Consider the following 22421-nt stretch of genomic DNA (forward strand, 5'->3'; position numbering starts at 1 on the left):
ATAGCTTTGCCAGATTGCCAAAGAAGTCCATGACACTCACAAAAAGGCTAAGAATCTCAGTATGTATGTATATTATCACAATGTCACAAAGATGCCCACTGTTGGACCATCTTTCCCAGTGATAAGAGGTTAAGCTCCATTGTGAAGGAGCATAAGCTTGACTCTGAGGCCAAATTTCCAAGCTAAAATGTTACCATACTTAATCCTCATGGATATGTTCTGTATTATGACTCCCAAGAAACCCATCATAGGACTCCTATGGGAAACCAGGAGGAAACAGGAAACTAAGTGACTGCTCTCTTTGGCTGTGTGTAGGCAAAGTCACACACCACATCACTAGGGAAGAAAGGACTTCTATAGTTAATTAAGTTGATGAAAGTTTCTAGGAACCCTACCTTTGGTCATTTTGTCTTTCTCTTGTATGCTATCCTAGAATTTTCACAAAGTTTGGGCCAGTTTAACCAGGATACATATGCATTGAAGCCAACTTATATGAATTTAACGTCTATTTCTTGTCTAGAGGATATCTGTATGTGCATGTGCTTGCACATGTGTGTGAGTGTAACCCCTGATAGTCATCTCTAGAGTCTCAGCCCCAACAGAGCACTTGTACCTCCCAACACCCAATTCTTGTTTGCAAGATAAAAGTTGGACCCACTAATTCTAGAGGCAGGAGATACTTTCATGTCTTATTATTTCATTTAAAAAGAAAAAATGACTTCAGTTATCCTTCCACATGGCAACTTTCCCCATCATGCTTTTGATATATCGTGGGTTGGCATAAGAAATTAAATAGGAATTTTTTGGTAGTTTTACAGAAGCCGCAGACACAAAAAGGCCAGCAGATGACACAGAAAAAAGTTTTAAAACTCAGAAATGCATAAAATATATGTAAAGTATTATATAATATCAACATATTTTATATTTTAGTGCCATAATAATTCAGACTTCTTTTCTGGTATGATAGGAAGACCAAAAAATTTTACATGGATTTTTCAGATTGCAGGGTCACCAAGCCCCTAATCCCTGCATTGTAGAAGGGATAACTGTATTCATAATCCTGATTCATCAAATTTTTAACAAAAAAGTTTAAGTTTTAGTCATACAAGTAAATACCAATATAATACCCACATAATAATACCCATAATATAATAACATGATACCCATAAAAATACCCACAATATCATAAAGAATATATCAGAAAACACTTTGCGTGCACAGCTGTATTGACCATAAAGAATAAAACCATGACACTTCTTTTGACAGAATAAATCTACTTGGATTCTTGAAGTGAGTGTGACCTGTCTCAATTCCAAAAAGTTTATAGTTTTGCTGTTGTTGCTTTAGCCTATGCTAAGTGCTTCATCATATATATATATATATATATATATGTATATATATGTATATATACACACACACACACACACACACACACACACATATATATATATATATTTACCAACTCACATAAGTTATTTTAACTTCCTGTTAGTCTTAAAATGATCAAGGTTCTCACATCCTTTGAAGAAACACAAGGCCTACTTTGGGCCCTACACTATCTTCTTGGCTTCAGTAGATTCCTGGCTCAGGCCATTGAAGTTGTTTGGCATAGGCGCCTTTACAGCTTATAATCCTGTAGTTTTTCTCAAGTTCTAGACCAGGAATTGTGGATCTCCAACCAATAAAACCCTGAGTAGTTTGAGGGACTGGTGGTGATGGGTAGACCTAAAATAGAAAGAGACAAGACTTTATAGTTCTAAAAGAATTCATATTAGCAAAATATGGCACATCTACTATATACCTTGTGCTAGTTAATGAAGATACAAAGAAAGGAACAAAATAAGCCATATTCTCAAGAAGCATACAATATACTAGCAATTGATTTATTAAGGGCTTAATGATATACCAAGCACTCTGCTAATAGCTGGGAGATACAAAGAAAAGGCTCTCTCTCTCTCTCTCTCTCTCTCTCTCTCTCTCTCTCTCTCTCTCTCTCTCCCGCTCTCCCTCTCTCTCTCTCTTTACCTCTCCCTTTCTTTCTCCTTCCCTCTCTCTTCCTCCCTCCCTCTCTCTCCCTCTCCCTCTCCCTCTCCCTCCCTCCCTCCCTCTCTCTCTCTCTCTCTCTCTCTCCCTCCTCTCCTTTCCCTCCCTCTCTCTCCCTTTCTCTCCCTCTCTCTCTCCTCTCCCTCTCTCTCCCCCTCTCTCCTTTTCTCTCCTCTCCTCTCCTCTTTTCTGTCTGTCTGTCTATCTCTCTCCTTTCCTCTCCTCTCCCTCCTCTCTCTTCTCTCACTCTCCTCTCCTCTCCTCTCCTCTCCTCTCCTCTCCTCTCCTCTCCTCTCCTCTCCTCTCCTCTCCTCTCCTCTCCTCTCCTCTCCTCTCCTCTCCTCTCCTCTCCTCTCCTCTCCTCTCCTCTCCTCTCCTCTTCTTCTTCTCTCTTCTCTGTCTCTGTCTCTTACTCTCTCTGTATTCCCTGCCCTTTCTCAAGGAGGGCATTCTAATGTGGGAGACCTTTGTATAAATACATATGTATAAGGTACAGTACAATATAGGTAGAAGATTATCTTTGAAGAGAATGCTCTAGCAGCTGGAAAGACTGGGGGAAAATTCCTGAAGAAGGAGTATTTGAGCTTAGTTTTAAAGGAGGTCAGGAATTCTAAGAGATGGAGGTGAGTGAGGAGAGCAAACCAAGTATGGGCAACAGCCCATGCAAAGGCATGAAGATGGAGCTTGTGGGACAGGAACAGCTCATGGATAAGTATGATTGTGCCATCAAGGATGTGGAAGGGAGAAAAGAGCAAGGATATTTGAAAGTAGGAAGGCACCATGTTGTGAAGAGCTTTAAATGACAAATGAACATTCTGAAGACTTGTATGTATGGAATTGAAGTTTAAAAAAGTAGCATGGTGATCCTATTCTTTTTTTTTTCTTTTTTGGGGCAATGAGGGTTAAGTGACTTGCCCAAGGTCACACAGCTAGTAAGTGTCAAGTGTCTGAGACTAGATTTGAACTCAGGTCCTCCTGAATCCAGGGACGGTGCTTTATCCACGGTGCCACCTAGATGCCACAATTTTTTATTTTATTTTATTTTTTTGGTGACCCTATTCTTGAAGGAACTGAGATTTTATTGGTTAGGGTATGCCCTACACTAGTACAGACCATAGCCCCTCCATGCCTTAGTAATTATATCATCTTAGAGAATTTCTTTGGCCAAAATATTGGCAATTGGTGGTGCAGTGGATATTGAGTGTTGAGCCTGGACTCAGCAAGACCGAAGTTCAAGTCCAGCCTCAGATATTTTACTGGCTATGTGAACCTGGGGTGAAGTCACTTAACCTCTGTTTGCTTCAGTTTCCTCATCTCTAAAATAGAGAAAATAATAGCAATTAGCTCCCAGGGTTGTTATAAATATCAAATGAGAGAATAATTGGAAAGTACTTAGCACAATGCCTGTAGCAGAGTGAGTGCTATATAAATAATGATGTCATTATTATTGGTCACCCTGTGGCCTTTGCTAGATTGGTGCTGAACTTCTCCTGTTTTAGCTAGGCTGGTCCTGGAACATGGACTATCAGAGTTGGAAGGGACCTTAGCTAGTCTGACTGCCCCAATTTACATGTGAGGAAACTAAGACCAAAGCTGCCCAAGGTAATGGGGTAAATTAGGAACAAAACTGGGACCAGGTCTCTTGACTTCTCCAAGAGCCTTGTGGGGAAGGCAGAAGAAATATCATTATTCCTATTTTTAGATGAGGAAGTAGCGGCTCAGAAAATTAAAGATCTGTGATGGAAGATATTCTATCCCATCTGTGGAGCCAGTGCTCCCTGAATACTTGTTAGCTTGATAGGAAGCACCCAGAAGGGTTTGGACTCCACTGCCATAGCTTCAGAGACCCCAGAAACAGTCTAGCACCACACTGACTCAGCCAGGGGGAAGATCCACAGAGGGTACAACACTATGGACTTTAAAAATGCATATTAAGACTAGAGGCATTCTGTTGCTCATATCATTTCTGAAAATCAATTAAACTCTTTTTATCTTATAATGATTAATGTCCTTAATTCTTTTCTTCTAGTAAAATAACTTCATTAAGAAAAAAGAATCTGGTCTAAAATGTTTGACACATTTTTGTGTCCAAGGTGCCCTTTATAAAATCTATTGCAATCATGTTCAGATGACATTCTGGCTGTGCAAAACTTTCCTATTTTGATTAAAAGGCTCTCTCTCTTTCTCTCTCTCTCTCTCTCTCTCTCTCTCTCTCTCTCTCTCTCTCTCTCTCTCTCTCTCTCTCTCTCTCTCTCACACACACACACACACACACACACACCCCAAACAAAAAAGTCCCTCATTGTCTAGACCACATAGAATAAAAGAAAAACTGAATCTAATTAAAACAAAGAAAATAGCATCATATCTGGAATGAAAGAACACAGTTCAATTTGTCAATTCAATCAACAGATTTGAGCATTTTGGAAAATGATGGTAAATGTTTAGAAAGGTTTTTTGTGATTGTAATTTTACATAATCATCTGTTCTGCTATTACAAGGTGATTTAGACAAAGACACAGAGTAGGAATATTAGCTCTAGCAGAGTTAAGTGAGAGACAAGGGTGTTTAATATATTATGGATTACTGAACTCATCCTTATCTTCTTATTTTCCATCTCTGTCTGTAATAACCCCTTTAGCTGTCTAGGTTAGTTTAAACTGCTGCAGGGAAAAAAAAAACTTCCCCTTTAATAGATTTTTCTCTATCAAGTACTAAAATTAATCTCTAAAAAAAGCCACAGGAAAAAAAAAGTCAAAGAGATGCTCGAGGAGACAGAGTTGCTATTGGGACCGCTTAGAAAGAGAAGGAGAAATTAGTTGTAAGGCCAAATAGCTTTCTAAAGAAGCCACCAGTCGTGGGGGATTCTTGTAACCAATACTTTAAGTTGAACCTTTTAATTCTGTGTTCAACGAGCAAGAAAGATGGCAAGGTAAAGGAACTGACCAATTTCAGTGTGTGTGTGTGTGTGTGTGTGTGTGTGTGATGTTAAGTTCAGCTCAGAGCTAAGCAAACTCAGCCCCGCTCTCTGCTTGGGGCTGGGCTGAGTTTGGCTGGAACGCCTGGGCTACAGGAAAGCAGCTCTCTGCTAGATGGCTTTCACATCTGGGGACTTACTCAATAGAGAAACACACGGAGAGAAAACAATGTTTCGGTTTGTTCTCTTGCCAGCAATGTTCTTCTTTGTTCTCCAGCCAAGGCTGGAAACTGTTTGTGATACTTAGGTGGAGCCCTTTCCTTTGAAAAGATAATTACGGAGGTCACAAGTGCCACCCACTGAGCAGCAGAATGGGGAAACCGATGCTTCTCTGTGCTGAAGCCACCAGGAGCCAGACTCCAGAAAGGAATGAGTAGGAGGGGGGATTAAATCTAATCCACCTCAGTGGAAAGGATACAGTCTGATGATCCATTGCTAACAGGAAAAGCAGACAGTGTCATTTTTACCCACAGATGTGAAGAGGATTAATAGTCACTTTCCTCCCCTTTGGGGTTTTTCTGGATACCCAACATGGATTTCCTACAGTTCTAGCTGGGATGGTTCTGAACCTGGAAGCATAAATCAAGGAAACACTAGAAAATGTGATAGTGACTTGGAAGACCAGACACACACTCATAGCAATAGAGAGGGGAAAGAAATTAAACTCATTAAGAGGAAAGGTTCCTCTGTGTGTGTGTTTTGTTAGTCATAATGCATTTATTAAGGGCTGATTGTGTACTAAGCACTGTGCAAAGTACTGAATAGACAAAGAAAAGCAAAAAGTCACTACCCTCAAATACCTTTTCCCTCTCTGTTCTTCCAACATCAATCAATCAATATGAATTTATTAGATAACTACTATATGCCAGGCATTGTGCTAAGTGTTGGGGATACAAAGACAACATGAAATAGTCTTTGCCCTCAAGGAGCAATCATTCTTTCATCATATCAATAGATGAAGCAGTGAATAGAGCATTGGGCCTTGAGTCAAGACCTGAATTCAAATCCTTCCTCAGACACTTAATAGCTGTGTCACTTTTGGGCAAGTCACTTAACCCTGATTTGCCTCTGTTTCCTCAACAGTAAAATGGGGAGAACAATAGCACCTACCTCCAGGGATTGTTGTGAGGATCAAATGAGATAATATTTGTAAAAAGCACTTAGCAGGGCAGCAGTGTGGTACAGTGGATAAAGCACCAGCTCTGAATTCAGGAGGACCTGAGTTCAAATGTGGCCTCAGACATTTGACACTTACTAGCTGTGTGACCCTGGGCAAGTCACTTAACCCCCATTACCCTGCAAAAACAAACAAACAAAACCCAAAAAGCACTTAGCACAGTGCCTGACACATAGTAGGCACTACATAAATGCTAATCGTTATTATTTCATTATTACTGGCTTCAATGGTTTGCCTAGAGCCAGTACAAGAGAGTGGTAAAAATATTTGATTGGGGATTCAGGAAACCTGCATATAGCTTCTGGTTCCATCATTAATTTATTGAGTAATTTTGGGGAAATCATTCTACCAATCTTGTCCTCTGATTACTTATAGAATGAAGAGACTATATATACTCAATAATCTCTGAGGTTCCCATCCAACTCTAATGGTCTGTGATTGTATAATTTATCATAAAAATCACAATGATCATTCTCATTTGAATTCAGTCTGACATTCAAAATATTCCACAATGTGCTTTCAATCTACCTTTCTAGCCCTATCCCTCACTACTTCCATTCATACTATGTTCCTGCCAAACCAGACCTTTTCCTGAAACTCTCCCCCTTCTATACCTTCATTCACTTTATCTCCCATATCAGATTCCTCTGTCTCTGACTGCTGAAATCTTTCCAATTCTAAAAGAGGTAGTGTGTGAGGACCCATCTCTTCTATGAAACATTCCCTAATTTCTCCCCATTTTTACCCTCTATGTGATCTCTCTTTCTTTTCTTGGTGGGGGGGGGAGGCAATGAGGGTTCAGTGACTTGCCAGGGTCACACAGGTAGTACGTGTCAAGTGTCTGAAGTCATATTTGAACTCAGATCCTCCTGAATCCAGGGCTGATGCTTTATCCACTCTGTCACCTAGCTGCCCCTATGAGCTCTCTTTCAATCTTTTATTTTATATGGTTTATATCTTTCTCATGCACTTAGCAAATTCTAATCTTATCATTGTCATTTGCCTTATATTATCACTATCAGTTGTAAACTCCCCAAGATCAGGTACTGAGTCAATCATCTTATCAAAAACACTTAGCACAATGATTTGCACATAGGAGGTTAAATAAATAACAAATGATTATGATGATTCATTTTAATTATCACAATATTATAGATTTAGAGATCAAAGGGACCCCAGAGGTCATTGAGTTCAACCTTTTTCCTCTCCCCATTTTATAGATGAGGAAATTGAGGCCTGAAAAGTTAGATGATTGGACTAGGGTCACAAAACTAATACATTTTTGAAGTGGGATTCAAATTCAGGTTTTCCTAATTCCAAGTCCACTCCCTTTTATCCCATATACCATGATGCTCCCCACAAGAAACTAGTGGGCTTTTTTTGCCTTTTTTTTTTAAAGTACAGGCAATTTACTCCAGATTCAGAATTTAAAGTTGCACTCACTATTCCTCCCAATTTTCCATTTCTTACCCCTCAGGGAACAACAATTGTGCTCTCTGAAGCTTTATATGGAAAAAATCTTCCATCTGTTACCAGTGTCTGGAACTCTGGAAAATAATAGCTAATACTAATCTTATTTTTTTGTTTGTTTCTTAAAGCACTTTGAAAAAATTAAAGTGCTATGTAAATGCTAGCTATTATTATTATCCTCATCTTCTACAAGGAGCCTTCCCTAACTTCTCAGTGCTAGTGTCTTCTTTCTGTTAATTATCTCCTGTTTATTATATATATGTGTCTGTGTGTATGTATATGTGTGTAACTTGTTTGTACATATTTGTTCGCATATTGCCTCACCTGCCATTAGATCTTTTTTGTGTGGGGGGGGCAATGAGGGTTAAGTGACTTGCCCAGGGTCACACAGCTAGTGTCAAGTGTCTGAGGCTGGATTTGAACTCAGGTCCTCCTGAATGGTGCTTTATCCACTGCTCCACCTAGCTGCCCCCTGCCATTAGATTTTAAGCACCTTGAGGACAGAAACTGTCTCTTGCTTCTTTTTTGTAACCCTAGCACTTAGCACTTAGCCAGTGCCTGGCATATAATAGGTGCTTAATAAATATTTACTGATTGATCATCTCATTATCAACATCATCATCATGCAGGTGGGACTTGAGTTGGGTTTTGAGAGATTGATAGAACTTGGATGGAAAAGGGATGAATATTGCAGGTGAGAGAAGACATGGAAGAAGAAAGGGGGCTTTGGATGATGCAGGGAGGAACCAGGTGTGTATGGTGAGAGGAACTCATTTGATTATCGTGGAAAATGGGGTTAAGCAAACAGTAATGTGAGAGAAATGTTTTAGTTTATTCACTTTTAAAAAAATCTTTATTTTTCCACCCTTAAGTGATGTGGCATCATTCCTGAGAAAAAGCCACAGGAAAGCATGGATATGTACTATGCCTGTGTCTACCAGGCAATTAGGAGAGCTGGGTTCTGGCTTTGCTATAAAGTAGCTAGGGAAGCTTGAAGAAAGCATGAAGACTCTAGATTCCACAACTACAAGATGGTGGAAATATGCCCAGATAGCAGTTTGTCTGTAAAAGGTCTGGGGAGGTGGAGTCTTAATGTACTACAAACTCAATATATCAACAATATTCTAGATTAGCCAAGAAAAGCTAACACAATGCTAGGCTTCGTTAAAAGGAGAATTGTGTCTCCAGGACTAGGAAGGTGATGATCTTACTCTACTCTATTCTGATTGGATTGCATCTAGAGTATTATGTTTAATTCTGCACACCGAGCTTTAAGAAGATCTAGGGAAGGGGGGCCAGAATGGTGAATAGCCCTGTGATCTTTCCATATGAAGACTTTTGAAGCAATTGGGTATATTTGGCCTGAAGTAGACAATACTTGTAGAGGGTAAGGGAGGGAGGACACGTTAACTATCTTCAAGTATTAGAATGGCTGTCATTTGAAAGAAAAATTAGGCTTGTCCTCCTTGGTACCAGACAGCAAGATTAGGAACAATGGGTGGAAGTTACAAATGGAAAATTTTAGGCTAGATGTAAGCTGTCCAAAAGTGGAATGGGCTGCCTTAGGACCTAGTAGGTTAGTCCTTTGCTTCAAACACCACCCCCACTTATTTAAGTTGTTCAAGGAAAGCCTTAATGATAGTTTATCAGGTATGTCAGAGAGGGGATATTGTTCAGCTAGCTGCATGTTATGATAGTGAAGAAGCTAGATGGCTCAATGGATAGAGTGCTGGACCTTGAGTCAGGAGGACCTGAGTTCAAATTTGACCTCAGACACTGACTAGCTGTGTGATTTTGGGCAAGTTACTTAACTGTTTGCCTAAGAGGCAGCTAGGTAGTTTAGTGGATAGAGCACTGGGCTTGGGATAAGGAAGATCTGATTTCACATCTGGCCTCATACACTTCTTAGCTGTGACCCAGGCAAGTCACTTAATCTCTATTTGCCTTAATCCACTGGAGAAGGAAATGTCAAACCATTTCAGTATCTTTTCCAAGAAAACCCCATGGACAGTATGGTTCATGAGGTCATGAAGAGTTAGATGTGACTGAACAACAACAAAAGTTATATTAGATGACCTCTGAGGTACCTTCTAATTTTGAGAATCTATAATTCTGGGCCCAGATGATTGGGGATGATGATGATAATTTATATGGTGCTTTAATGTTTGCAAAATACTTTACAAATGTTATCTCATTTGATCTTCATAACCACCTTGGGCAGAAAATGCTATTACCACCCCTATTATACAGTTGAGGAAACTGCACCAGTCAGAGGTTAAGTGACTTACACAGCTAATAAATCACACAGCTAATAAGTACTGAAGCTAGATTTGAACTCAGATCTCCTTGACTCTGGATGCAGCACTTTATCCATTATGCTACCTAGCTGCCTCTTAAATTTTATATTTCTTCCATTTCTAAATTTTATGATTCTAAAGATTGTGTTGGGCACCACATTATTCAGATAATTGCCTTCCCTTTAAATTAAGAGATGTAGAGAAAAAAAGAGAATTACAAGCATCTCCTATGTAGATATAGAAGGAACAGATACTTGCTTAGAAACCAAGAGGCCTGGAATCTAGTTCTTCCTCCATTATTAAATCACTGTGTGACCTCAGACAAGTTGCTTAACTTCTCATCTCTTAAGTGAGGTGTTAGATTTGATAATCTCTGAAATTCCTTCCAGATTTAATCTATGTTCTAGGACTCAGGTCTGATTGCCTCCCCCCTCAATAAACTTCATTGACTCCAGGATCAAATATATAATTCTCTGGAACCCAAAGCCCTTTGTAAACTGCTCTGCCCTTCCCTCCTCACTTTTCCCATCTTCCTACACTTTACAAGCCCACATATACTCTTTGATGCAGTGACAGTGGCACCAAACAAAACATTCTAATCTCCTTACTCTTGGTATTTTTACTGGCTGTTCCCCATGCTTGGAGTATTCTCCTTCCTTATCTCTGCTTCCTGCCTTCCCTTAAATCTTAGGTCAAATCCCATCTACAGGAAAAAAAAAAACAACCCTTTTCCAGTTCCTCTTAATTCCAATGCCTTCCCTCTGTGGATTATTTCCAATGTATTCTGAATATAGTTTGTTTTTACATAGTTATTTACATGTTTTCTCCCCAGATTAGCTTGTGAGATCCTTGAGAGCAGGGACTTTCTTTTACCTTTCTTTGTATCCCTAGCTCTTAGCACAATGCTTGGCACATATTAGTTGCTTAATTAATGTTTGTTGACTGACTGCTTGCTAGCCTGATGCACTGTCTTGTATATTCAAAGGTCTCTTCTAGTGTTATGTCCTATATCTTATGTCCTACATTCTATAAAGCCCTTCTAGTTCTAGTATTTGATGTCTCTGATCTATAACACAGCACATCCTTCAATGTCCTGAAAACTAGAAAGGAATATTTCTATAGTTCTAAATTAAGATTCAGTGCAGTGGTATATTCTTCTAGCCTCTGAATTTTTATTTTTGCATCCAGAATGAACATGATTTCCATTGTGGTTCATTTTTTATTTATGAAAACAGTATCGAAAATTCCATTTTCTAACCTTAATATATTTTTCCACTGGTGTCACGGGCCGGATGCGTAAATGTCCTGGAAGTTCTATCTTGGGCTTCGGAGGCTTAGGTACTTCCCCTTCTCTCCTCAGTAACTAAAACAGAATGTCTAGGTCACCAAAGAATATTTGAATTCAGCATGATTATTTTCCCCAGAAAACTGTCCGACCTGTTCCCAACTTAATTCCCCAAACTAAACTCAGAGCTAATGAATTCACACCTGAAAATCTGCCCAGTTTCTTAAGACAACAGTCTGAAAGTTGGCAGTACATATATATGCACTTTCCAAGGACAGAGGCAGGACATGCTTTGTTGTACCAAATCTCAAATATTTGGAATCTATAATAGTTATCACACAAATACTCATAGAACCTGGGTTTTGAGCTCAGATCCTCTGACCTCAGTGGACTGTTGTTAATTCATTGAGATTTCCATTAAATCATAGAAATCTGAAGTATTTCTAGTATTGTAAGCCTCATCTTATAGAACATACATCCTGAATAAATAACATGGTTGGGGTTGGCTTATTTTATGGGAAGCAGGTTTTTCCCTATTGATTTCTAGAACATTACTGAATATAATACTACAAAGGAATTAATGAAAACATCTTCTGATTTCTGAATATTTGTCTTTATAAAACCTCATTTTGGGTTCCTCCCCAAAGAGAAATGGTATCTTACTTAGTTTTGTTTGACACTGGCTATTTTATTGGCAACAACAATGAAAATTGGAGGACTAACAGCTTATAGTAATTTGGGTCAGTATCTGATACATCACAGTTTCATTCTTGCACGTTGTACATTTCATAGCCAGATGCCTCTTAAAATTAACTATTACCTCTTCCATTGAGATTGTTAAAAATCCCCAGTTTGTAGACCAATTATGCCGCGCATCTGACTCAGCTTGAAGGCGATATTTCCTGAAATGAATAATCTCAGAGTTATGAAAGCAAATTTTCAGTTATATTAACAAAGAATCAAACCCATGAAGTTGTGCTCCATCATTGACTTACATTATTAATTTGCACTGTTATTAATTTCCCAAGTTAGACAGTGACCTAATGAAACTGGGCAAGTATTAGCAAGACAAAAGGAAGGAAACAAGCATTTATTAAGTGTATGCCATATGCCAGGCACTTTGCTAAATGCTTCACAAACTTTATCTCATTTAATGCTCATAACAACCCTGGCAGGTAAGTACAATTATAATCACCATATTTTGTAGTCAAGGAAACTGAGTCAGACAGAGGTTAAGTGATTTGCCCAGGGTCACAGTTAGTAGATTTATGAGGTCTGATTTGAACTCAGGTCTTCTTGATACCAGGTATAGCACTCTATCCAACTTCCTACCTCCAATTATATGGTGACCATTACAGAATGATGGAATTTTAGAGTTAGAAGGGAACTCAGAGGACATCTAATACAGCTCTGCCTTTCATTTATTCATTCATTTGAAAAGCATTAAGAAAGTGCCTCATATGTGTTAGGCAGTGTGCTAAGTGCTGGAAATACAAACACTAAAGTAAAACACTGCCTATCCTCAGGGAGCTTACATTCTATTGGGAGAAAGCATAGGCATAAATATAAGTAAATACAAAATATATACATGAAAATCATTTCAGTGAGTCACTAGCCCCTAGGAGAATCAAGAAAGGCTTCAAATGTGTAAGCACTTAAACCAAGACTCAAAGGAACCTAGGGATTTTAAGACACAGGGTTGTGTAGGAAGGAAGTAAAACAAGCATGGAGGAGACTAGATATAGAATGTTGCATGCTGGGGAACTGTAGGTCAGCTAGTTTGCCTGGAACATAGTATCTAAAATAGAGTAATGTATAAGCTGCCTGGAAAGGTAGTCTAGAGCCATATTGTGAGAGACTTTAGAGAGTCACTAGAACATTTTTGTCAGGAAAATGAGTTAGACCTCTGGAATATTGTTTTGGCATCTGTGTGGAGGATAGATGGAAAAGGGGAGAGGCAAGAAGGCCAATTGGAATTTGATTACCATGGTCATGGGTAGCAGTTCCACGAATAGAGATGTTGTGAGGGAAGAATCAACTCAACTTGGCATTCAAATCTCTGGACATGGGGAGTGAGGGAAAATGAAAAGGTCAAAATGACTTTGAGGTTGTCAACTTGGGTATCTGGAAGGATGGTGATACCCTAAACAAATATAGGGAAATTAACAAGAAGGTGGGTTTTGAGGAAAAGATAGCAAGTTCTGTTTGAACATGTTGAGCCTGAAATGTTCATGGGGCATCTTACATTGGACAATGTCCAATCGGAAATTTGTGATTCATAACTTGAAATTAGGAGAGAGACACAGATCTGGAAGTCATCACTATAAAGATGATAATTGGACCTGGGGGAGTTGATAAGATCACTGAGAGATGGTATGCATAGAATGAAGAGAAGAGTACCCAAAAGAGAGCGTTTATAGGTACAATCACAGTTAGGATATGGGACTTGTTCAACTAGCAGAGGATACTGTCAAGGAGTGGCCGGATAGGTTATGGGTCATCCAAGAGAAAAGAGAGTCATGAAACCTAGGGAAGAGAAATTATTATTTAAGATATGATGGATAATAGCCTCAACGGCAACTTCATTCGGCCTTGGCTTGCCTTCACGAAGCTTTACATTATACTTTTGGACAGTCCTAATTGTTAGGAAATTCTTCCTTACATGAGCCAAAAATTGTGTTACTGAAACTTACACCATCTTGGAGTTGTTCTTTGGAGCTAAGTTTAAAAAAAGTATTGCTTATGACTTTTCTTCAAATATCTGAAGACCATGATTTTATAGATAGATAGATGGATAGATATAGATATAGATATAATCTATAAACTCTGGCTTTTCTAGGGTAAAACCCACCATTACTTTGATCCTTGTATGAGATCCTTTCATCATTTTGGTTACTTGTTCATTTGTCAATGTTTTCCTGAACTATCAAAGTTTGCCCAGAATTGAATTCAATTTTCCAGATATGGGCTGCTCCTGTGATAGCAGGATTATTGCCTCTCTCATTCTGATTACTTTCCTTTTATTATGGAAAATTTAGGTATAGTTTAAGACCACTAAATCTAGCAAGTCTTAATGACTGTGGCTAATTTAAATGTAAGGCAAATCCTCAATATATGCTAATGAGAAAAAAACCAAATAGGCCAGGTTAGCTGACCCTCAACTTTGGCTGCTGCTTTTCTTTAATCCAGAACTCTAGAGAATTTAGTTACTCTGAGATGAAGGTGAGACCTGCTAGCCAGGTGGCCTAGATCAGAAGGAGACCCAGGAAAATTTTGCTGTTGTTGTTCAGTAGTCCAACTCTTTGTGACCCCATTTGGGGTTTTCTTGGCAAAGAAAACTGAGGCAAACAGAGTTAAATGATTTGCCCAGAGTCACACAGCAAGAAAGTATTTGAGGCCAGATTTGAACTCAGGAAGATGAATCTTGCTGACTCCAGACCTGGCACTGTATCCACTTTGCTTCTGAGGAAAATCTACTCTTCTATAAAACTTTTAAGGCACAAAGGGAAGGGGAAAAGATGAGTTCATTAATGTCAAGCTATATTCATCAATCCTTCAAGAACCAAGGGTTAATCATGGAATATCAGAGCTAAAAGGGAGTGCAGAGGCCAATCTAAATTCAACTTTATATACCTGAATCAATAACTGTCTATTAACTAGCCAGTATTTATTAAGTGCCTACTATGTGCCAGGTACCATGATTGTTCTCTGGAATAGAAAGACAAAAATGAAACAGTCCTGGCCCTCAGTGAACTTATTATTGGGAGAGAAAAAAATACACTACAAAAAATATTTAGAAGAGAAACACCAGGACATTTAATTAGTTAATAATGAGTCACTGAAGTTTATTGAATAAAGTGACATGGTTAGACCTGTGCTTTAGGAATATCAACTTGGGCAGCTGTGTGAAGGATGGATTGGAGAGGAGACTTAAGGCAGGGAGTCCAATTAGGAGACTATTTATATACTCTGTAACTTATACAACCAGTGGTCATCAGGCCTTTGTTTGAAGAAGACCTGCAGGGAGGGGGAACCCACTGCCTCCTCAGGCAGCCATTTCTACTTCCAGATAGCTCTAAATATTAGTTAGTTGATGCTTATATGCAGCCTAAATCTGCCTTTTTGTAATTTCTTCCTGTTCCTCCAAGTTTTTCTCTCTAGGGCCTTGAAGAACAAGGTTAGTCCCTCTTCTATATGACATCCCTTGAAATACTCAGTGGCTGAAATCATGCTTACATTCCCCTCCACACCTTCCCCTTCCAATGTTCTCTTCTCCAGGAGAAATATTAGACTCATGTACAATGGTCTTGAACTCCTTCACCTGTTCCTTGGTTTTCATCATTTTTGACCTCTTTGCAGCATTTGATTCCTGTTGACTACCCTTCTCCTCTCCTGGAGACTCTCTGGGTTTTCATGACACTGCTCTCTTGTGGTTCTTCTCCTAGGTAGCTGATCTCACATGTCAATTTCCTTTTCTGGACAGTGTGCATACCCTATCCCCTAACTGCATGTACATCCCAAGGCTCAGTCCTGGGGCCTCTTCTCTTCCCCTTCTTAACTTTAGCACTCGGTGACTTCATCAGCCTGCATAAGTTGAATTGTCATCTAGGCCTAGGCTTTCTCCTGAACTCTTGGTCACAAATCTCCAATTACCTATTAGACATTTCTCATTAGATGTTAACTTGACATCTAAAGCTTAATATATTTAGAACAACATTCATAATTCTTCTTCCCCCACCTCCCACCTTTTCTTAATTTCTCTCTTACTGATGAAGGTGCCACTCTCCTTTCAGGTACTGGGGTTTACAGCCTGAGTAATTTTAGACTTTAAATTTTTCTCACTATATCCAATCAGTTGCCAAATTGTGCTGATTTTTTTTGCATAAGGTTTCACATCTATTCCCTCTTTTTCCCCTATTTCTCCCTCACTTAAATCCAATTCACTTGCAAGTCATGACATCACCTTCCTGATGTCATGGTCCTCTTCAAGAATGAAAGACAAACAATGACTGAATGAATGAACTTACATAGTTACCATCTTGGGTTAGGCCTTTGTCACTTGTTACCTAGGCTATTTACAGTAGCCTCCTAATAGTTTTCCCTGCCTTCAGTTTCTTCCCTCTTTGATTCTTTTTTTTTTTTTTTTGGTAAGGCAATTGGGTTAAGTGACTTGCCCAGGGTCACACAGCTAGTAAGTGTCAAGTGTCTGAGGCCGGATTTGAACTCAGGTCCTCCTGAATCCAAGGCCGGTGCTCTATCCGCTGTGCCACCTAGCTGCCCCCTCCCCTCTTTGATTCTTAAGCATAGGTCTAACAATGTTATTTCCCTGCTCAATAAAGTAAAATCTCTCTATCGTTTCTAGGATCAAATACAAACAAGACTGCTTGAGAGGTAAAACCCTTTACAATCTCACTCCTACTCATCTTTCTTTATACACCCTACATTCCAGCCAACGTGGTCTACTTGCCTATTCCTCCCATATAGAACTCCATTTCCCACCTGTGTCTTTGTAGAAATTGTACCCCATTCCTGAAATGCACTCATTTCATATCTTTGAAGGCTCCTTAGAAGCTTTACTTACCTTCAAAGTACAACTCAAATACTACTTTCTACATGAGACCTTTTCTGATCCCCTAGGTGCTAGTATCTCCTGTCCTAACATAGTCCCTCTGTATGTGTTTTACATATATGTATGTGTGTATGTATATGCATATGCACACATATGTCATATATACAATAGATATTTTATGGACATGTTACATATTTTGTAAAATATATTTATAAAAATATATAATATATAAAATATAAAATAATATAGAAATATATTTTCTTATAGATGTACTTATATGAGTAGATGTTGTCTTCCTTAATAGCACCTGAGATTTTTGAGGGTAGTGGTCTTTGTATACCCGGGGTCTGGCCCATATTAGGCACTTAATGAAGTGGTTTTTGGTTAATTGATCCTGGTGGCCCTTCTCTGAAAGTCTTTTAGCTTATCAATGCCACTTCTAAAATAAGATGCCCAGAACTTAACACATTACTACAGACTCCAGATAGTGTCTGACCAGGGCAAAATACAGTGGGATCTTCACTTCCATCGTGCTGGACATGATACTTCTCTTTTAATGCAGCTTAAGATTGCACTGAGTTTTGGTTTTGGCTGCAACATTATCCCATTGACTTATATTCAGTTGCATTCCATTAAATTTCTTGGGGCAGCTAGTTGGTGCAGTGGATGGAGCAGCTGCCCTGGATATCTGACCTCAGAGACTTAACACTTACTAGCTGTATGACCCTGGGCAAGTCACTTAACCCCCACTGCCCCGCAAAAAGAAAGAAAGAAAGAAAGAAAGAAAGACAGAAAGAAAGACAGAAAGAAAGACAGAAAGAAAGACAGAAAGAAAGAAAGAAAGAAAGAAAGAAAGAAAGAAAGAAAGAAAGAAAGAAAGAAAGAAAGAAAGAAAGAGAAAGAAAATAGATGTTGGGACTATCAAACATCTGGAAACTTTAGCTTGTCAAGTTTGAGCATTATTATAATTCATCAGGAAACTAAAAGTATTGGTAACCCCCAAATCTTTAATTGCTCAAAAAGAACATGGTTTTCAAATTAAACCAAGTCCCAAACTACTGAATCCATCTTGATTACAATAAAACAAAACAATAAACCAGGGACAAAACCTATCCTGGCACATTCCAGTCCTAGAGGGTAGTTTTTCATGAAGTTATGAGGGAGTAAGAAGTAAAATTATGAGGCAAACCATTTTTGGTGGCGGTTCAGAGGTTAGTTATACCATTCCAGGAGTAATTCTCTGGGGACAGTTTTCAACCAGATTCCCTTATGACCTTTAGCTTCCTTACCTTTCCTTAGTCAAGGCTAGAGCCTAAAATAGATATCCAACTAAAATACTAGGATTTGGGAATTGGGGAATAAGGGTTTGAAGGATTTACAAAAAAGGTTTGGGGATTAGCAAATGTGAGTTTGGGTTTTCAGGAGTGAAGGTTTAGGATTTAGAGAAAGGTGGGTAAAACAGTGGGTTTGGGGAATTAGGGAATGGGGAATTAGGGAACAGGAAAAGGGGTTTGGGGATTAATGTAAAATGGAAGATTAGAGATTGGGGGAGTAAGGAATAGGGAAACAAAGATTGGTGAGTGAATGGCTGGAAATTAGAGATTTTAGGATTAGGAAAGGACGGGTTGAGGATTCTAGAATAAAGAATTTGGAGGTTGTGGATAAGGGAATGGGGGGTACTGGGAAATAGCAGGTGAGTGGGAGTATGGCATATTTAGTCAAAGGGCCATAGGCAGGGCGGTATTGGTTCCGGGGAGGGGAGAGTGGTTACAGAGTCAGTCTGCTTTCTGAGAGCCTTGGGCAGCGGGCAGTGAATGTATTTCCGGGCTCAGGAGCGGGTGTGAGAAGAGAGAGGAGTAAAAGAAGGTGGAGATGGAGCAGCGGGCTGGAGCAGGGGCCAGGGGCTGTGGGCAGATAGATGCTGGGGCTCCGCGGCTCGGCAGTTACCAGATCTCATCCTGTGCAACGAAATTGAGTTTATCGGTGGCCGAGTTGGTGAGGGGTTTCTGGGCCATGGCTGGTTCTGGTCCGAGTCGGAGTGCAAATGGCAGGGGGTGGCCTGGGCTCCGGCCCGGGTCATTGTGTCCTTACGGTTGCCTTTGGCAACCGGGTGTTGCCTGGAGATGGAGGGTGGGAGGCTAAGGCCACCTGTTCAGGTCGCTGTCCAGGCTTCCCTTCTGAAGCTGCTGCGGGCCCCGCCCTTTCCCTCTTCCCTTTCCTTTAAGGCACCCTAAGCTCGAAATAATTGTTCTGTGTACCCTGCCACCAGCTCTCCTAGCATTTTTGCCTCTGTCCCTCAAGAGAGCGCTACTTTCCCTTCCTCAGAGGCAGTGAGATGCAATGGAAAGAGCCCTGGTTTGGCGCTCAAGGGGGTCGGGTTCCATTTCCTGGATTCCATCCAGCTCCTGCTGGGCTACTTCACAGAATAGAATGTCAGAACCTCAAGGAACCTTAGACACCAAAGACTGGGACATTTGGAGTCAAGAGCCCTGTATTCAAATCCCAGCCCTGCTGCTTATTGCCTAGGTTAAGTCATTAACCTCTCTATTCACCGGATTCCTTAGTATAAAATGAGTTTGTTGCACTGATGACCTGTAAGGTATCTTCCAGCTCTGACTCTAGCATCCTGTGATTACTTAAGGTGTGTGTTTCCCAAGGTTCTGTCCTTATGCCACTCTGAACTCTCATTTATAGAGGAGGAAACTGAGTCCCAGAGTGGGCAAATGATTTGTTTGTCCAGCATCACTTGAAGTAATTTAGCAAGGACTGGGACCCCTGTCCTCTGAATTTTTTGACTCCAAGTCCAGTGACCTCCATCTCCTTCTGTATCTCTGCACTGTTTGACATCCATGCCTGGGATGTACTCACTCTTCATTTTTTCCATCTTTCAGAATTCCTAGTTCTTCTTCTTCTTCTTCTTCTTCTTTTTCTTCTTCTTCTTCTTCTTCTTCTTCTTTTTCTTCTTCTTCTTCTTCTTTTTCTTCTTCTTCTTCTTCTTCCTCCTCCTCCTCCTCTTCCTCTTCATATATATATATATATAATTTATATAATTTTATTTTTCCCCAATCACATCAGACAATTTTCAACATTTTAAAAAAGTTTTGAGTTCTAAATTCTATTCCTCCCTACCCTCCCCCTCCCTGAGATGGTAAGCAATATGATATAGTTTATACATATGTAATCATGTAAAACATTCCCATATTAATCATTCTGTACAAGAAAACTAAAATTTAAAAAAGAATGAAAAAAGTGAAACATAGCATGCTTCAGTCTGTATTCAGACAGAATCAGTTCTTTCTCTGGAAACAGCATGCTTCACCAGAGTCCTTTGGGATTGCCTTGGATCACTGTATTGCTGAGAATAGTTGTCATTCCTAGTTCTTCATCATACAATATTACTGTTACTATGTACAATGTTCTTTTGGTTCTATTCACTTTGGATAAATCCATGTAAGTCTTTCCAGGTTTTCCAGATCACACAGCTAGGAAGTGTTTGAGGCCAGATTTGAACTCAATATATATTTTATATATACTTATATAATAAGTTAATTTTGTCTTCCTCTGAAAGACTATAAACCCTTTGAGGGTAGAGATTGTTTTTGCTATTGCTTAGCACAGTGCTTGGCACTTAGTAGATGTTTAACAAATTGGTTGTTGATTGATTGATCATTCTTTTATACTAAACTTTTAAGGGTAGAACCTTGGGCATATTGCTTAACCAATCTCAGCTTCTGTTTCTTCATGAAGATATCATCACACTTCCCTCACAGGGATTTTGCTATGATTAAATATGAAAATGGATATGACAATGCCTTATAAATGCTAACCCTCAATAACCATGTAGAAAGTGTTATTAGCAAACTAAATAATAGTAAAATTTATCCTGCCTTCAAACCATCTCACTTCCTAATGTTTTCTCTAAGCCCTCTCCCACTTCCCCTTTTCTTTGGTATTTTTCATATACCCCAGCCTTGCTTCAGACTAGATAATCAAAATTTTCCCTCTTCTAAAGCTCTCTTGCCTTCCAATTATATCACCTAGCACCTCTATACTCCAGAAAACCCTTTACTTTTTTTCTACCAGCTCCTACATGCTCAAAACTCTGGACCTCATATCTCCCTCCAGCCCCCCCCCCAACAAAGGAAATTATACTTACTGTAAGGAAATAGCTTTTCTCCAGACTTTGCTCATGTAATAAGCAATTCAGTGTTTACTAGACACTTGGGGGGTATACAATGATGCACATGACAAAGGATGTGGGCCATAAAGGAGCTGACAGTCTATTTTAGGAAGCAGGACCTACATGCATACAAAGAAAGCTAACTTTATAAAGCTATATATGCTTAATCCCTCATCTGTAAAATAAGGGGGTTGGACCAAATGCTCTCCTGAGTCCTTTCTGACTTTGACATTCTATGAATCTCACATATATGATACAGGGATGTGATGCAGGAAGGAAATAAAAGAGGGAGATAAAGGAAGGGAGAGAGACACAGACACAGAGACAGAGAATGAGGCAGGGAGAGACTGACAGGGACAGAGAAAGACAGGTTAGACAGGAGAGCTGTTGGTGTCTGATGTGATCAGGCAAGGCTTCTTAGAGAATACAGGGCTTGAGCCAGTATTCTGAGAAAAGTTAGGGCCCAGATAGGCAGATGAAGCTGAGAAGAACACTGGATTTGGAATCAGAAGAACTGGGTTCAAATCCCGGCTTTGCCAAGGTCATCCTGGGACCTTGGATAAACCACATAACCACTATGGTTTTCAGTTTCCTCATCCATAAGAAGAGGTTGGACTGGGGTGGGGGAGGGGAGGGGAGGAAGGAATAGAATTTAAGATGCCTTCCAATTCCAAAATCCTATTATGCCTAGAGGGGGAAGGATAAGGATCTGTAAAATGGGCATATCTATGAGGAGCAGAAAATTTGGTTAACTGTAATGACACAGAAGCAAACTCTCTTGCTTATGTTTTCCCATGCTTGTCAAGCTCTGGAAATCTAAGGCAGTGAGTGAACAAAATCCTTTTGTGTGATGGGGCTCTTTGCTGACTAACAGAATCTATGGCAGCTAATTAGCCAAGCATCTCAGCAGCAGAGGAAGGCTGTTTTTCCCAGGTCTGATAGCACTTATTTGTTCTGTCACAATCCCAGGGGGTTGTTTGCCTCTCTCCCTTTCCCTGACCTCCCTTTATCAACAGATTTGTACTTTAACGGGGCGTTGGAAGGTTTCACAGCTGGTGTTTTTTCCTATTGTAACCAATTTCCCCAGACCCTAGCCGGGTGGTGTCTTCTTGGCTGCTAGAAACGCATGGCAAAGACTCAAAATCAGGGTGGGTCACACATGCCCACTCAACCAAAATAGTTAGAAGAGGGAACAGGAATTGATTCTGGATTAATTAACATGTATTCACAATATGCCAGTGACTGAGCTTGGAGTTTACAGCAAACAGGAAGTCTATAAGATTTCTTTAGGAAACTTTCTGAGTCCAAGTTTTCTCTTGAAAGAGGGAGATAAAGCAGTTATTCCATGCTGTACTGGATGAGGACTCAGAAGACCAAGGTTCCAATTCTAACTCTGTTGTTTACCACCTTGTATAAGTCACTA

The 22421-nt window shown here is 39.7% G+C and overlaps 1 protein-coding gene across 1 annotated transcript; it reads right to left on the minus strand.

The window, feature by feature from the left end:
• Window positions 1-1490: 1490 nt before the first annotated feature.
• Window positions 1491-18849, minus strand: C2H20orf85 (chromosome 2 C20orf85 homolog). The gene is made up of 4 exons (XM_043990090.1): window positions 18766-18849; window positions 12070-12151; window positions 11223-11327; window positions 1491-1725 (listed from the first exon to the last, which is right to left on the minus strand). The coding sequence occupies exons 1-4, from the start codon at window positions 18831-18833 to the stop codon at window positions 1570-1572; spliced, it is 411 nt and encodes a 136-aa protein (XP_043846025.1). The 5' UTR covers window positions 18834-18849; the 3' UTR covers window positions 1491-1569.
• Between the last annotated feature and the right edge of the window lie 3572 nt (window positions 18850-22421).

Source organism: Dromiciops gliroides, chromosome 2, assembly GCF_019393635.1.
Source record: "Dromiciops gliroides isolate mDroGli1 chromosome 2, mDroGli1.pri, whole genome shotgun sequence".
Taxonomy (NCBI): Eukaryota; Metazoa; Chordata; class Mammalia; order Microbiotheria; family Microbiotheriidae; genus Dromiciops; species Dromiciops gliroides.